Consider the following 17,588-nt stretch of genomic DNA (forward strand, 5'->3'; position numbering starts at 1 on the left):
AGCGCTTGCTCGACCGTGGAACGAAAACGATGCTCGACGTTTCTTTAATGCGGAAAAAGCGCGTTAAGCAAGAGTATACTGCATCGACGACCACCAAAGTGCATTAGTTACTAATTTCCAAGAGCTTGCGTCGCGGTGCATTAAATAATTGTACGGTTACAAGAAAAGGGGGATTATTACCTTTGGGGCGAGGTCAGGCACGTCGAACACGACTCACGTATCGCTAAATTTTTCCGCCAGCTTAACGCTATTTCAGTAATTATTTCATTGTACCATTCCTCGCTAAATACAATTTATTTGTTACATCGCAATCGAGCAATTTCGAACCATACATATTAATGCCGAAACCATCCCTTCGATGAAATGCTCCGATATATATAATTTAATAATCGAGTTCCTCGATTACTTTGGTAATTGTTTTAATACCCCGAGCGGCATCAATCGGGAAACGCTTAAATCCAGAGCCATCCGAAGCCGCATCATGGACTCGACGTTAGGAATTACAGGTCTACGATCGATTCAATTAATTTCATAGTAAAGAGGATAAAGCGAAAACGTTCTCTCGTTCTTGACATTATTTGCGAGGAAATGGCGTTTCTATTGCTGGTAGGTCTGCGTCGGGGTAGGGGGACCGGTTCAATCATCCAGGATAGGCTTTTCAATTTACAAGACGTCGACGTTATGGAAGATACTGCTGTGCACTTTCGCGTAAAGTTGGCACCGTGAATGATGCCGGAGACTCCAATTCCCACGGCGAATACTGTCGTTTAATTTAACCGATAAACGAGATACAATGTAGAAGATAGTCCTTATTTACGGTAGATTACGCGAGCTCTTTTCCCAATAACTGTCTAGGTCTTATGCAGACAATTTTTTACGGTTCTACTAAACCCTGTGTGTCGTTCTCTATATCGACGAGTGTTTAAATCGGAAGTAGAGTCGTAGTTAGTAGTACGCTATCCCAAACACCAGCCATACTCCCCCGCGCCACTTATATGCATGCAGCTCGAGGAAAGTTCCTCGAGACTTTTAAAGCGAAACAACGCTCCTCGATGCGGGCTGCGTATTTCCACGGCAAATGAACGGTTAAATTATACATTGTTAAACAACAGACAGCGTGAAATGGCGACGGTCTATTTTTGAAGGTCCCTGGCGAAGGAGGAGAACGCTTCTGAATAAAACATATCACCGGCGGGCATGTCCTAGAGTCCGTTCTTCCGGTTCCCTTGGCTCTCCGGTCGTCTTCTTCTCAGCTTTTTCTTCTCCCTCGCAACTTTTGTCTCGCGACGAGCACGGCCACTTATTCATGAAACGACGGCACCGGTATTTCTGGACTATTAATGTTTCGCAGCGTCCGTGGCATCGCGCGACGATCGTAGTTGAAACAACATTTAATTCGTCCGACGATCTCTCGCGTTCCGCTGAATTTACGGATGAATTTCTTTTTCATTGTTCGAGGGGTGTGACTTAGGAGCGACCGATGCGATCCTCGCGAATGGTTAAGAGGATTCGAGGCTGAGAACGGTTTGAATGTTTCAACGTTTGCGAGTGCCTTCTGCGTTCCTCGCCACCGCTCGAGCTCGTTGGCCAAGCTTTATTTTCCTTCGCTTCCCAAGTTTCGAGCTCATTAGGGAACGTTTTGTTTCTGTAGCCCCTCCCGTGCTCGATGCTTATTTCTCGGTTATTTCTGGAGGACTTACGGAGTTACGGAACGGGGGAATGTGTAAAATATTTGCAAGAGGGACTTCGCAGCGTTTTCTTCGACCACGGAACGCGTATACAAGAAGTTTGTAGAATTCTTGTCTTTAGAATCCGCAGTAAAAGTAGTCGGTGGGATGTACCAACGCTGAGATACGAGTTCGTGAATACTACTTTATGCACTTTTCCTTGATTTTTATTTAGGCGTGGAAAGCGTAGCGATATATATTTAGTCATTTTATTCCATACATTCCGGAACATCAGCTGGAGGGATCAATACTTTGAATCGCAACAATTCAATGAGAAAGTTAACGCCTGAATAATTGAACCATTTTTGAACTGATTATCATCGTGTCCCTTCAGAGGAGACATCCGAGCTCGAAGGGTTGAAAGACTCCAGCAGAAAACCGATTTTTATCGGTTTCAGCTTGGTCGCTCCCAAACGGATGTCTGCTCGCCAGGCGACGTTTCTGGGTTAGTAGTCGGCCCTAAAAATCTCTTAATCGCCGGCCCTTTATCCGTTACGCGTTCACCGATAATATTCCTCTGATTGATGACCTCATCGCATGCTCTTCTTTGCCCGCAGGTTCTGATAGCAAGGTGTCGGATGTTGATGGACAACCGTATACAACGTTGTTGTACAGCAATGGTCCCGGATACACGCAGCCACGGAATATTCTACGCGAGACTGGCAAGGATTCCATTCAGGTAAAAAGGCCAGCTCATTTTCTCGCTCGCGCGGGGATACCTCGTCACTGTTTATTGGATCGGAAAATGATCGAGCGGAAATATCGGGGGCACGTTTAAAAATCCATCACGTTTTGTCGAGGGTTCATTCGCGAAATATTCGATGAAGCACTTCGGACTTCATATATTCCTCCCTCTCGTTCCCTTTCCCTTCTCCACTCGTCCCTTTCAGCAATGGCATATTTTAAATTTCGACAGCTACGACAATCAGTCGGTTCTTCCGACCTGATAAGTTTTAATTTAGCTGCGAGGCATGGATCCATCCGTCACGCGTGCACGGGGGCGCAGTTTATCCAATGCTGGATCGCAATAGGAGGGAAGTAATTTAAGTTTCCGCCACGCTTATTGGTAAAGCGAAAAAGTTTGCCTAAATGTAAAGAGAAGGATTAAGTGAACATGTTTTAAAGAAAAACGTTAATTACGAGCAGATTAAACTGACGTAGTTAAAGGATAGAGTAACTCGTTCGTTGCAGGTCGTTAGTTCTTCGAAACTAGGATGAATTTTATTTAAAATTTCTTTTTTTTTTTATTTAAGCCTCTATGGAACTCTATAACGACGAGAATTCTATTTCGTCACATAGGTGGATATTATTTACTTGCCAGTGTATTCCACTGTCAAGCGGTAAAGTTCAAAGCTCTGATTTCATTTGACACAGGAGCGATTTAGCTGACGAAGTCAAAGGACAGGGTATAGTATCTCTTTCGTTAGCAGTTCGTTAGCACGACCGCAGCTCTCTGTAACGAGATTTCCAACTTTCATTATTTCTGCTTGTTGGTGAATTCTTCTCATGCGCCGATAATTGGGAAAATTAAGAAACGCATGTATGCATCCATAGTGTTCGAAAAGTTAAAAGTAATTTCCCATTTTCGACGTAGCAACGAAGTTAGAGGAAAGTTCTCGCATGTGGGTCTGATTCGAGGTCCAGGGACTCGATATTCAGAGAGCCGCAATTCGCTGTCATTATCCCATTTCCTTTTCATCCACTTTGGCTCTCGCCGGGGTCAATCAGCGTCGACCCCGTCCATGTTTCGTCATTATCGTCTTTCCTTTGCCGCTTTTCCTCCGCCATTCTGCGACCAGGGGCCAGTTTCCTTCTCATTCCGCGATATTAAACGCGTTGCGCCTTTGGCAGACAGCATTCAATTCTTCGCCAGATGCGAACGACTCCGCGCAACGGCGAACGACACAAAGGAGGAGAGAAATATTAAAAACTGCGAGGAGCGTGCGAGCAATTGCCATTGATCCGCTCTGTGCGGCGCTCGTTAACGTTTGCCTCGAGCCGGCCAGGGTTTCTTCGTCTGAAACCCACCACCGCGTCGCTTCCTTTGAGAGTCGATTGATCGAACGCGTAGTTGGAAAAAATTTCCACGTCGAGCTGCGCAATTATTTGCGTTCATTAACGCGGAAACGCTCGACGCTTCGCTACGAAATTCGCGCGCTCCTCAGCCATTTCCGGGCCGTCTTCTAGAAATGGGGAAGACGTTCTGGGGTAGATAGAATAAAAGGTAGTTTTCGAAGGGAAAATATGTCGATAAATTTGCTCGAGTAATACGGATGTATAATCGAGGCTATTATTTTGATAATATAGAGTGATATTAAATTTGTTGTTGTAGATTTCTCAAGACTTAGTCGAAATCGCCAATTACAAAATGGATTTCACGAAGTTTGTATATAACAGTGGATCCATAAAAGAAAAGCGATATCCTATTGCTTCTCTACGATTGCTGCATAAAATTCTGTTTACGTTTCTTTTCCAAACATTTTCTTTACGACTTTCGTGGCTAAAATAACTGACTCAATTTTATACCGTTTTGCCCCGTCTGAAAGCGAAATAAAATAATCGGACGAGCACTTCGCAAAGATGGCTTCCGTAAAAGTCCAGTCTTCCAAATGCATTCGCGCTTCGCTGTAGTAAACGTTTAACTGTCACGATCGGATTTGACGACGCGGTAATACGACTGTTGCATGAAAGGATAACAATGTTTATCTCCGGAACGAAGGAATATCATTTCCGGTTTCTTGGCATCGGCGAAGCTCGGCCATTTCGACGGAAAGCGTCGCGTTCGGCTCCGATGAGTGGATGATGGATTACAAGTTCGCCTGTCTGAGATATTTAAGTTCCTACGCGGCGGACAATAACTCCTCGAGATATCGTTTCACTGAGCCATAGATTTCGGGGACAATCGCGGAACCACCGTAAGAGATGTTCCTTGTGGGGTTACCGATTCTTTCCATTCGAGTCGATGCTTTACGACGCCTCCTTAACCTCTTCTCTCCAAGACTGTCACCGTAACTGGACAACGTAATCAGGCGTGGGTCAGGCAGGATCTTCAATTCTAATCGTGTTCTCTCAACTTTTCATTCGTCTAGGAATTCAAGAAATTACTCAAATAATTTCGACGTGCAAGATCATCACTTAAATTCTTTAATCCAAATTCAGTTATTCCAGAGACTTGTAATTATGAATTTAATAATTACACCTCTTGGCAATATCGTTTCGCTGGCGTGTAAATATCGTTGGGCAATCGCGGAACGATTTTCAAATCGATTCTCCTCCTTCGACTCGAAGCTTTACGACGTCCCATTAACCTGTTCTTTTTATGGATGCTGTCATGGTATCTGAGCAGCGCAAAGTCGCGTAATTCAATGTAAACGGACACTGCTCGCTTTTTCTTTTTCTCCTCCTCGATTCTGTTATAATTCCAGCACAAAGTAAAGCAAACTAACGCCTCAGCTGGTTCCGAGAATTCTAATTAATGTAAAGCTCAGCCGTGGCTCTAGAATATGGAAGATTTTATACGAACACACGTCGGAAAGAAATTTACACAAAAATAATGAGTTTTTACTTATCGTAACAATTTTCGCCTGGTCGATAAGAACCCAGGAGCTTTAAAGCGAAACGAATTTGTTTCGCGAGGAATTTGAACAGGAACCGAATAACTCGAGGAATTCGAGTTCCTCTCGTGTGATCATTCTCGGAAGACGAAGTGGAAGCTTCGGCAAATCTTACGACATACCCAGCCTGTAAGGCATGGTTGTACATGTAACGCTCAGCCACCTGGGAGTCGTCTCATAAATTATTGCGAACTCCCTGCGCGAAAAATCGCAGGAAGAAATGGATCTAGGATCTAGACGATTCAACAGCCGTACGATTTGCACTAGCTGTTCCGTGATGACACGAGCGCGATTAAAGACAAGTATTCTTATTCGCGCGTTAACTATCATTTCCTCTTTACCGAATATTGAATATCTTAAAGTGTACAATCTCTGGCCAGTAAAGACGTATTATTATCATCCTAAAAGTTCCGCGGGTGGATGCTGCAGACTCTTGCACGCGGCGATACGACGTTTTCATTCCTGTTGTAAACGAACACGCCTAACCGTAAAATTCCTACTTCTATGTTCAGCGAAAACCGTTATCACGCGGTATACAACCTAATCATAAATTTCCCGGGCGCGCAACTCCGTGTAATCACGCGAATCGTTTTCAGAATCGATTAAACTTTTACTCAACACGAGCCATTTCCTCGCACGAGTCGCTGCACTCCAGGCAGAAAAGAACTTGGAATACTAATCCGATCTCTATCCGCGGATTCGCCTACGGTCAGGCGATATCGTGCCTCGCATTCGACACCGTGGTTCTGTTCCAGGGAGCGTGGATCACGCGGCCGATCGCGAGAAAGATCTCTTTCAGATGGGATTACGCGAGTGACCGCGATTCGCGAGGGAACACTGCGAACAGTCACACCACCGACTTTCACGAAACTTTGCACCAGTGTTCGCTGTTCCGACCGAAAAATTATTTCGTGCCTCGCTACTTCTCGATTTTTACGAAGAAACCCTTATTTTCGTAGAAGTAGAACGGCTTCGAAAAGATTAATTAATTTGTATAGAATACATTTTGCTGAAGTAAACATTCTGGCAGTCACGTTGCAATCTAGTTTGAGGTAGCCATGATTTTTAGCATGGTAAGCTAACTCTCCGCGGTGAGCTCCCGAGGGATTCATTTGTTTATATTCTCATGAATAAATGCGGAATTTTCATTCCTTATTCAGACCAAAATTTGTCCAACTCGGTTTCACTCGCTCGTGCGAGCCCGCGTGAAAAGAAATCCTATTGTGGGTGAGGGTTGGGGGAGTGTGTGATGCATACTGTCCCACGCGAGAGGCTCGCACGATTTCTTCTAAAAGAGGCCAAACGCTGCAGAGGATTTCAATCCCAGGAATTGCGACGCTGTCGGGGCGTTGAACTCGATGAAAGTTTTACGCGCATTTCCGTGGCGTATGCCCGATAAAAATGCCGTTGCGCCCGCTAACGCCGTAGCCTGTTTCCTACGGGCAAAGATTTCCAACCCTCGCTCTCGACCCTCCCGCGCTACGGGATGTACCCTTTCATCCGCGGGGGCTGCACGTGCTAAAGGGATCGGTCGAGTTTTCAACGTGCGCCGCGGGAGTACCCTCGTAAACTTCTTTTTTTTTTTTTTCATTCTTCCGCCTGGAAAACGAGACGGAATCGGGACGGAGGATAAATCAAACATGCAAATGAGTCGTAGGAGCTGAGCTTTGGTTGCTCTAAGTAAACCGTGGCTGGACCGTCGAGTCTAATTCGTTTCGAGATACGGCCTATTTTGTTCGCGTTAGTTTTACAGAAACCCTCTTCGCTGCATCTATCCGATGATGACTATTCCAAGAGAAAGGGATCGAAACATTTTTGCTGTTTTGTTATCTTGTGTAATAAATTATTTTGGATTTCACGAACGCGAGTAATCCGAAACACTCGTATCTTCAAACGAGGTTGAATAAACAGTCCGGCTTCTAGTTGGAAACAGGTTTTCGGCGATCCAAAAAAATTGCATAGACAGAGAGACGTACGCTGGGCGGTTATTCGTCCCAGCGAAACTGGCGCTGAATATCAGCTAGTCGTGCATCATAATTACAAGGTCGAAATTGCACGGCTGCGGCCACTGGCTTCGGTAACGAGCCTGCGGACTGGAATTTCGTTCATGGCGGGAAATCGCGGTCTGGCTTCAAATTTATGCCCTGATTTATTGGCACTCCGCTTCGTGATTATCGTTTCGGCGTGGCTTTCGAAGGGGTTAATTTCGATTCTAAGAAATGGCGGCTTGGATGATGAGAAATATGGTACTGTTCGACTAGAGGAATCCTATTCAGGAGGACGCCATTTCGAAACTGTTTTATCGATACTACCATTAGAAAATAATATTTCATAGAGCTTACAAAGGAAATTTTCAAAAACAATGTACGTTATTTCATCGCATTTCTCAACTCTCTATTTTATGGAGTTAATGGATTTGTGCAATGAATGGCTCAAATGACATCAAACGCATTAACAGTGAATACGTTATTTTTTTGAAGTTGGTATATGTTCACGTATTTATGTTAGAATTAAATTTAAAAGTCATTCATTGGACAGCTTGTTCGATGATCGAAAATCCATTTTGGATTGCAGACGGCGGGGGTGCCACGTGCCTGGGCAACTCACGGGGGAGAGGACGTACCGGTGTTCGCCATAGGTCCGCTGGCGAGTGTCTTGTTCTCCGGCAGCATCGACCAGAGCTATATACCCCACGCCATCTCGTACGCCTCCTGCCTGGGTCACCACGCGAGCCGTTGCTCCCGAGATTCCACGTCCAGCAACGACACAATGAGCGTCCCGATAAGCTGTCCCTCGGCGGAGCCAAACAGCGCTGCGATATCCAGCGACGTGATGAATGACCAGGCCAGAAATCCACCCACGAAATCCGGCGCGTCTCTCGAAGCGAGCGGCTGCCGCGCGCTGACCAGTGTTCTGCTGCCCCTTATCCTCGCCATCCTGCTGTGCCCGCTCGAGGGAAGGAGTTAATGCCCGCTCGAGTCTCTTCCGGTGAATAGCTCTCTGTAACGTTCGACGCGGACCCGAAGAAGCTCACCGATAATCTTCTCAGACGGAACAACAGGTGATTCTAATGATCGCGTGGGATGGACCCAAGGGGGACTAAGAAACCTCGATGATTCGGGTTAGGTAGATGCTGGTTTCGGTGCGCGAACTTTCACGTGATCCAACGATCTCCGCGCGGGTGGAAAACTGGAGGGTCTATTAATTCCCGATGGCCGAGGCACCGGAGTGAAAGATTGGGAATCACGGAGTGATAGTAACGCGGAAGTAATTGGGATCTAAAGAAGGAAGAGTGGAAGGAGGGTGGAGGATTAAAGACTATATTCACCGTGAATTTCCCTACGCGGGGGTTAGGAATAATTTATCAACGATTCGAAACGTTGAGTCTCGAACCAGAAGACCGCCTACCTCGCGCAGAAGCTGTTTCGGAAAATCCAGGGTATCGCTGAGCGCGACTGACACCCGCCAGGGTCCCGCTGTCGCTTATCCTCCTCCGCTGCCATATCACTTCCGGAGAGAGGAGTTAATCCCAGGACCCTGCTTCTTTCAGGGACGAAGCAACGTACGCACCTCGATGGGGTCGCGGTTAATCAGCTTCGGAGGTCAACGGATTATCCGAGAGACGCTCCAAATCACGAAACGATCAATTCTGCCGCAGCCTACTCGAGACTGTCGAGCCTTTCGCGGGAACTCGGTATTACGCGAGTTCGGTGGTTCGTGGGAGTGCTCGGGTGTATGCGAAAGAATTATAGGCAGCACTGTTTATGTTTCACGACTCGAAAAAGTGGCAATTCTGACACCTCCTCCGATCTCCATTTTTCGCATATAGTCGAGCACTACTTCATTCGAAGTCGACGAAGCGACATTCACTCGACACAGACACTTTGCTCCTCGCTATCGAGTTCTACTCGCTTCGAAGAAGAGTTAATGGCAATTCTTGCCTAATTTCACGAAGAATTTAGAACTGTACGACGAGGGTAGGGAGATTCGGGGCAGTCGAGGGACAATTTACGACGATAATGACTATCCCAAGGCTGCTCGATGAACTTTGGCGACTTCCAAAGCCCTCCAAGGATCTAAATGAGGTTTACAAGTGCTACGCGACGAGAATACTTCACGGCTGAACCCTCGGCGGAGTTCCGATGAACTCGGAGGTTCAATTAAAGGAGCGTTTAGCGCGACGAAACAGATATCTGACGACGTCGAAACAAAGTGTCGCGGAACTTGCTCGCGAAACGAAATCCAGTGGAAGTGATTGTTGTTTAGTGGAGGAGGGAGGAAGGGGGTGCCATTTCACGTTCTTCGCTTCAGTTTCCAAAGGGCTATTTAAATCATGTGTTCCGTGACGATCCAGTCAATTGAAACTCTGAAGACTATTAGATGTACGCGTATGAACGAATCGAACGTCGAGGGGAGTATTAATTAGAGAAGAATTTTATATTGGAAACACGATTACGCCTACGAATCTCTTGTAAAAAAAATCCTGGATCATAACCATGCCTCCAATATAAAAATAAAGATCTGGCGTTTCGTCCAGCCAATCCTGGGTAAATTCGACGATAATACCGATCTCAGAGAATTTAAGAATCGTTGGTCGCAGTGTGTCGGTCCACTTTAACGCGATCGATCAGATTGCCCTGGCTTTCGAGCAAATTTTCGAAGCATAGTAAACGCTCAAGGAACCGCTTTGGATGAAAGCACGGTAAAAAAGCTCGTGAATGTTAGATACTTTCGAAAATCCCCTTGAAGACTCTTAGGCCATGGTTTTTCTTCGGCGAGGCAAAAACCGTCGACTAAAGTTAAGTTTAGGAAAAAATTTGCAAAATTTTTACGCGGATCGATCGCCACAGCCGACACAGGACTCGCTTGCATGTAAGTAGCCGTATCGATCCTCATTTTCAACGAGAAAAGCTCGCCCTTTGTCCACGGAACGCATGTTTGAAGTTGTCGGAATAAAAACGTCACGCTCTAAATAGAATCGAATGCAAACAATAACGAAACGATCGTGATCGTTCCATTACCATTTAAATGGGATGTTCGAAACTTTCAAACGAACTTTAAACACTGAATTATAAGTGAAAATTCCACTTGATTCAAATTTATGGTAATTCGCCTTGGGAGATCGATTTCAATACCGATCTCTTTCCTTGGAACTGCCAAAAAAAAAAAAAAAAAAAAATTACGGTGAACTATGTGGCCAGTATCCTCGATATACCCGATTCATTTTCAAATAGCAACATGGGAATCGCAGTATAAACTTGGAACGAACATGTCTCGGGCGTATTATATACGAAATTAGGAGAACGAGACTATTCGAAGTTACAATTGCGGATAGATGAGTCACTTTGCTATCGCAGTTGTTGTTATCGACATTATCGAACGCTGTGCTCGTCGTTAATGTTGCATGGAAATTATAATTACTTCGAGAAGCAGTTTGATCATTATTAACACCGTTATTGCGAATGCGGAATTTGATCGAACATTATTACTACTTCTATTCGAACTGTTAATTGCCGAAACCGAACTCCCAAACTATACATCGAATTCAACGGTTGTGTTTTGACTTTTAAAAACAATAATTTGAAATAGTTGCATAAAAGATGTCTTCTACACTAGGGAACGATATTTCAGTCTTTCGGTTTCGGTAATGTTCTTTGGAAATCGAATTAAAAAATTTTATTTATCACCGTCACCTCGTTAAACCAACGAACAGCGATGTTTCAACAATGGACAGTCGTTCGAGCTCGAACAAGCTTACCTGTGAAGTTTTAAAATGATCTAGCAAAGATGAGAGGAATGGTTGGACGGAAAAAAAACGACCCTGGTAACTTAACAGTCGAGTTTGAAGAACGACCCACTTCAGTTTCCTCCTAAACTTTAAAGGAAGAAATGCTCGGACTCCTCTCTATCCGTTCATATTGATTTCTTTGGCACTACCTTAAGAGCCGTCTCTGCATGCCACGCTTCTTGCGATGAAAACCGATGTAGCCGTCCCTTAATCCCTTGTTTGCCGATACTTTACTATTATCGACAGGTGACGTTTTATTGTCATCGACAGTTTGATAAATGTACCAACTCTAAATTTTAAGTTTTCAAGTTGCAAGTTTTTCTTTCTCGAAAATTCCAGACTAGATAAACACTCTAACCATATTTCAATCTCTATCTCCGATTCGAATGAGCTCGGGATTCGACTGGTTCGGAATCCACTAGTGGATACTCATCTGTATCCGAGCTGTGGCGAGGGAATTAGAAGAGAGGACCTATCCGTGGAGCTTCCTTTGCCACTCGACCCCGTATCGTTCGTTATCCGGGAGGGAGACGGCTTTCTCGGGTTAGAGAAATGTCTTACGTTGCATCAACGTATTACATTCCTCTCGCTCGGTCAAGGATCGTCGACGAGGATAAACCGTTCGAGCCAAGGAGGATTCCTACGGTGATTGTCTATTTACAATGACACGGGTACACTTTCCGACTAAAGCTTGTGAAAACTCCGAGGACGTGGCTGTGTATCCTTTACTAACGCGAAACGTGTGTACTCTTCGTTTGGATGCTTCTATTGATAGTCGGAGGACGTTTCTCGGGAGCCAATAGTTTACCCTCTGCTTGCTTTCCGATTTCCGGTTTTGTAAACACGAGTTACGTTGCGGAAGCAAGTAATTTAATTTGAAAATTATCGAGTTACACGTTTCTTTTCGTAGGGAAATTTTCCGTCGTAAGAAAATCAAAATATTACGTCAATACGGAAAGATACTCGGAACGCAAACAACTTATTTTCCTATTTCGACGGTTACTTTATTAATCGTTTCAGTAGAAACAGTGAAAACGATATTTCAACTTTCTTGTCGAACACTTTATCATTTTATGCACCGCGTTGGCGCAAGAAGTAGTAAAACATTACCGTCAGAAGTACTCCCGTTTCCCTGTGTTAGTTTCCAAGATATCATCCGAGAGGTGAAACTTTGGAAGACAGTTTCACTCCATAAACCCGCGCGTCTGCAGTCAAACGAACTTCGCGTTCTTAAATTTTGCGAGCCTCTCGAATACGCAGTTTTGTCAAAATTAACGTAAAGCACTTCAATCTTTCAAAAAATCATCTAAATGTTTTCAATATGTAACCTTATGTTTTCAGCAACTTTCATCGCCGGTATTACCTTTCTTAATTTTTAATGCACGTACTTTACGGTATACTTGTTATCTAATCAAGTCGAACACGGAACCTAATATTCGAACGTTTAAAATATGAATAGCACATTCGCGCTACACGAGGATTCGATGTACTTCATTACGTTGAAGTTCCACGCCCTTTCTGCCTTTCGAAACCAATCATCCAGCACGTTCGAGTCGACGAGAAATATTCGAACGAGGAGATCGTTCGATAAATTCACGCAGATCCCGTACAATTTGTCGCTGGATCTCCGTGCACACAAGCGATAAAAGTGCTCGCATCCGTGGGAAAGCGTTCGAACCGGATATGCTCTTTGGAAAAAAACAACGAATATCCTTGCGTTTCACAGCGCGCGTGTAGCTGATGCAGGTGTCTCGCAAGGATCGCCTTGTTTCCTTGTTACGAGCCGTTTTATAGCGAGGCATGTTCTTACGCGGTGGTCACCGATCCGATCACAAACGTTTTCGAACGCTAATAAAAGCGCGTAATAAAAGCTCGTCCGCACCAGTATTGGCGACGGCGCCGTAAATATGCTGTAAATAATGTTTGCGATCGATGTTAAATCGTTCGGATGTAGCGGGAGCTCTTAACTGGGAACTGTTCATGGAAGCCACTCGATTCGGTGTTATCGATCTATCGAATTACGATTGACAACTCTCTGGTGTTTTAAGTTGACGTTTTTTATTTTAATAAAATTGAAGACCTTTCAATCAGTGAAATTAACATAAGAATGTATAACGTTCCATCGATTCATCGAAAAAGACCTAACGACAAGTATATATAATATCCATAAACACTTGTCTGGACAATTGCCATTGCCGAGAATCCGTATTTGTCGAGTGACTCTTATCCCAAGCCAGTGACAAGGAACGAAAATATTTATCTTCGCGGGCCAAATGAAACCGATACGTCGAGAAATAAATTCGGCTCCTTCGAAAGGGGCTGCGAGTTGAGAACTGGCGCTCTGAACCCTCTTTCTTCGTGACGCGTCGCCATATATTGTCCCCGATAACAATGGCAGGTGGATTTCGACGATTGGGACCGATTCCTGGTAAATAGGGATCGTGCCGATATCGGCTTTCCTGGCCTAATGCGGTGTTTAATCCGCGCTGGTAAATTTATAGAAATAAGAAAAGCTGGAACGGTGACTGCTGTTCGAAGATTTTCAAGATAGCGAGATGGGGATATCCAGCGTGGGGGGTCTCGCGATTGAATTGGAGCGTGCAAGATAGAACTAAGCCCTTGTTGGCACCTATGACCCTCAAGCTTTACGCCATGCCCGCATTCTCTTCGATGGAGAACCGTGTTAACTCGAAAATTGGTTTCACAGCGGAAACTTCGACTGGAATTGAACACAGAGAAACGCCTTCGATTTGCGTTCGTGCGCGCGGTCGATGCAAGACGCGATAAAACTGTTAATCCTTCCACGAACAAGGGGCGGTTTGTGCTGAAAATTTATTTTAATAAGCACTCAGACAGGATTGAAAAACGAAAAGTATCGGAGAGGACATGAACAAAATTAACGAAGTTAAATCATAGTTTTGACATTATTAAATGAATTTTTCGGAATGGATGTAAAATGGTATTCGAAGAGCCATTAATGAGGGAGCGATTGCGATATTGTTCCTTCAACGGGGTGGTTGTTCGAAAGTCGATGAAGTAAAGTTGCAGAGACGTGTGACACCAGAAGGTTAATTAACTTCCGGTGTCCCGAGGGCAGTCGATGTCGGATCGATCTTTCTGTCTTCGATTCATTCGGATTTTCGCCCGGAGGGGAAAGAAGTTAAACGCAACCCCTTCGTTCCCGCGGATGCCCTATTGATTAGATGGCAGCTTTAATTTCCGGCGATAAACAGTGTACAAAGGCTCTGAGCGTTGTACACGAGTACATCGCGCGTATAATACGAGCGATGAGGATAGAAATAAATTATCCATACGTTATTTTCGATATTCAATGATCACAAATTTTTATCTTTGGTAGGAATTCTGAATGAAGGAAGGTTATTTCATTATTTTTCTATCACTAATGAAATTCGACGATTGAGTTTAACGAATTTGATACGAATAATACACCTTTCGAAACGTGCAAAATTTTACGTTTGAAATATTATTGGAGTGGAAAAATATTTATTTAGTCAGCGGTAAAGAATGGAGTATCGCGTGGGCGTTAATTGAAAACGGGTCATTAATAAAATGTACGTATACGAGAACTTTGTTATCGTACTTTTGAAACGTTACCCGTTTACTTTGAGCAATTGTTAACAAATGATTTTAAATTGCTTTCGATTTGTTCCGATAATAAACATTATAACTTATTATTTATTTATTGTTTCCTCCGTTGAAATTGCGCAACGTTTAATAAAGGTTTGACGTACGAAGAGAAATGGTGAATGCAATTAGCAATAATTAAACATCGATACTTACTATCGATGCAATAAGAACGGCAAAATAATTCCACGATAGGTTATAGATGGAATAAAACATTGAATTCGTTGGTGGAATGGTTTCTCGTTGCGTTCGATAGAATTTCTTTGTCTAGAAATTCTGGATTACACGTCGAAACCGTGACGTTATCGAATCAAAACAGAAGAAGAGAATGGGGCAGCTAAAGTCGATTCAGCTCTGTCGATAACTAATTGAAATGTTCGATTTTCATTGTAACAAAAATTAATTTTCTGCTTTCCATGAGTAAACTTTTGTCACAGACATAGCTAAATTACTTTAGCAACCGAGAATGGTACAATTTTATTTCGAAACGCGCCTCTCGTATCTGGAGAAATATTCTAATTGCACGTGTAATGAACTTAACGATTTGCTGCTCAACGAAATAGAATCCTTTAGTGACAAAAGATCTCGGGTCAATATCGAACACTGACACCATTAATTTTAAAATATATCGATGACTTCGAAGAAATAAATTGAACTAAAATATAAGTGATTCATACGTGTATAATAGCATGAAGAAGTGAAGCATAGCCAGGCTCTTTAGTTCCCTATTAAAATTCAATCAAACTTTGTAAGACTTCGTTACATGAATGAAAGTAATTTAAAAATTTTTCTTGAACAGTTTGGCATAGAAGAGAAAGAAGAAAACAACGTTGGAAAGTTAACGTAGTTCATGATCAAGAATAAAAATATTCAATTCGTATACAAAATGCATTTGCACAACTCTGAGATTCCGTTTCTTGATTCATTTTCATTGGTCGCTAAATGCGCTGAAATGTCTTCTTCGGAAGATTGTACAAACGATGAACAAATTTTCATTATAACAGTCCATCTAGAGAAATGGGGCAAAGTGCATCGAAACGTAATATCTAGGATAATCTATACTTGTACAGAAAATGCACACAATCGGATATGCTTAGAAGACACGTTCACGTTTGAAGTTTGGATGGATGAGTTAATGGAGAAAATGAACAGAAGAAGACGCAGGTTGCATGAAATTAATCCTAGAACGTCTGCTTATCAACGTCCCACTTTCTCTTGATTAATGTCTTCCTTTCCCACTGCAACTCTTTCGAATATCAATTTATTATATTCTTTTGCATGAAGCTTTTTCAAATCAAGAAAGGACGAGAAATTACTTCTTGCAAGAAACTGAATGCAAATGCAAGCTGAAATTCATTTGTTTCGCAGTCCCTGTCGCTGTCCAACACTCAGCCTAGGTGTACACCGCGACAGCTTTCTAAGGAAATATTTCACACTTATCGATCGACCTAAATCAGAATGACGATTAGAGGGGACAATAACGTACCCAATCGATGATGAAGTAGACACGCGAGAAAGTAAAAAGCATTGTCGCGAACACGCGAGGAATCTGAAGTTTTTCACCGACTCCGAGCGAAGGCCGATTCTTATCAATTAGGGTACTCCGAAGAGTTTAAGTGGGAAATATCTTTCTCGTTTCACCTAGGTATAGGTTCTGAGCAGACGAGAAATGGGACTGTAGGACTATCCTTTTCCTTTTCGACGCCTTTCGTTGCTAGAGACCGTCATAGAGAACATGCATAATTTGCACGCGTAGATTATCGAGTAAAATAAGAAACACCGAAATCGTGGAGTCACGACGAAAGCGTGTAGTGTATGTGTGTGTATAAAAGAGAGTGTAGATACGAGAATTGATAATCGTCATCGTACAAGCCTACATATACTGGAAAGCCGAAGAGAATGGACCTAAATGGAATTCAGAGTCGGTAATCGGAATTTTTAAAAAAGTTTGTTTCGCTATCGATCAAGATTTTATTGCCACGCGGAGAAGTGACTCGCGGTATTGTTACCATCAAAATCATTTAGGGTCATTCCTCGTAGCTCTTTGCAGTAGTCTTCGTTCACAGCGAAACCGAACTTAAAGTTAACCCGTTAACTGCGTAATCGCATCGTGTGGTGCAGTCGTGGGCAAAATTTTGTTCGAACGTCGTTTATTTGCAACGTTTTGATCAAACGGTGATAGATAAATAGTTCAACTTTGGTGTGTGTTTAAATGAAAATTTTGCTCGCCTCTGCTTTAGTGAAACTCCATACGGTGACTTATTTTTTACGGAGCGCACCGAATGAAGGCAATTTGGTGTCTGTAATTATGTTTGTAATTGTATAAACATAATCATAAATATGTAAGTGTGAGAAGTTTTCAGCACCAAAGACACACAGCTATGGGGTTAAGATTTTAGCGTCACGAGTGGATCGTAATCCGCGAGACCAAACTCCGAAATAGATAACGAGAGCTCACCGATATATACATAAATGAATAAATATATACATATATTTCTGTAAATAACGTGAATACGAATTATTACAAAATGGAATTTACTATAGATATCTGTATATTATTGTTTCATAAAAAAGGGATTTCAGAAATGTGTATCGTTGCCAAATTTATTCCTTCACCTTCTAACAAAATTTTCGCAGAAGCACCGTTCAACCAAGACGAGCCTCGCGTGATCCAACGAACAAAACGTACGTACAAGTAGTTTCATTAAATTTCAGTTGCGCTAGAAATTAATAACATTCGTTCTCAATTTTGATTGTAAACAAAATTACGAGTATTGCCTTGATATTAGTAGAAATGAAAGTGCATCATTTAAG

General features: G+C 43.1%; 1 protein-coding gene across 1 annotated transcript in view; it reads left to right on the top strand.

Annotated features, from left to right (window-relative positions):
- LOC128877712 (alkaline phosphatase-like) overlaps positions 1 to 17,364 on the top strand; it is a 206,681-nt gene extending 189,317 nt beyond the window's left edge. Inside the window, exons 8-9 of the mRNA XM_054125263.1 lie at positions 2,285 to 2,406; positions 7,916 to 17,364. Coding sequence (XP_053981238.1) covers positions 2,285 to 2,406; positions 7,916 to 8,308 — 515 coding nt within the window. The 3' untranslated portion in view covers positions 8,309 to 17,364. The remainder of the gene's footprint in view (positions 1 to 2,284; positions 2,407 to 7,915) is intronic.
- The last annotated feature ends 224 nt before the right edge of the window (positions 17,365 to 17,588 follow it).

Source organism: Hylaeus volcanicus, chromosome 5 (genome assembly GCF_026283585.1).
Source record: "Hylaeus volcanicus isolate JK05 chromosome 5, UHH_iyHylVolc1.0_haploid, whole genome shotgun sequence".
In the NCBI taxonomy this organism is placed as follows: Eukaryota; Metazoa; Arthropoda; class Insecta; order Hymenoptera; family Colletidae; genus Hylaeus; species Hylaeus volcanicus.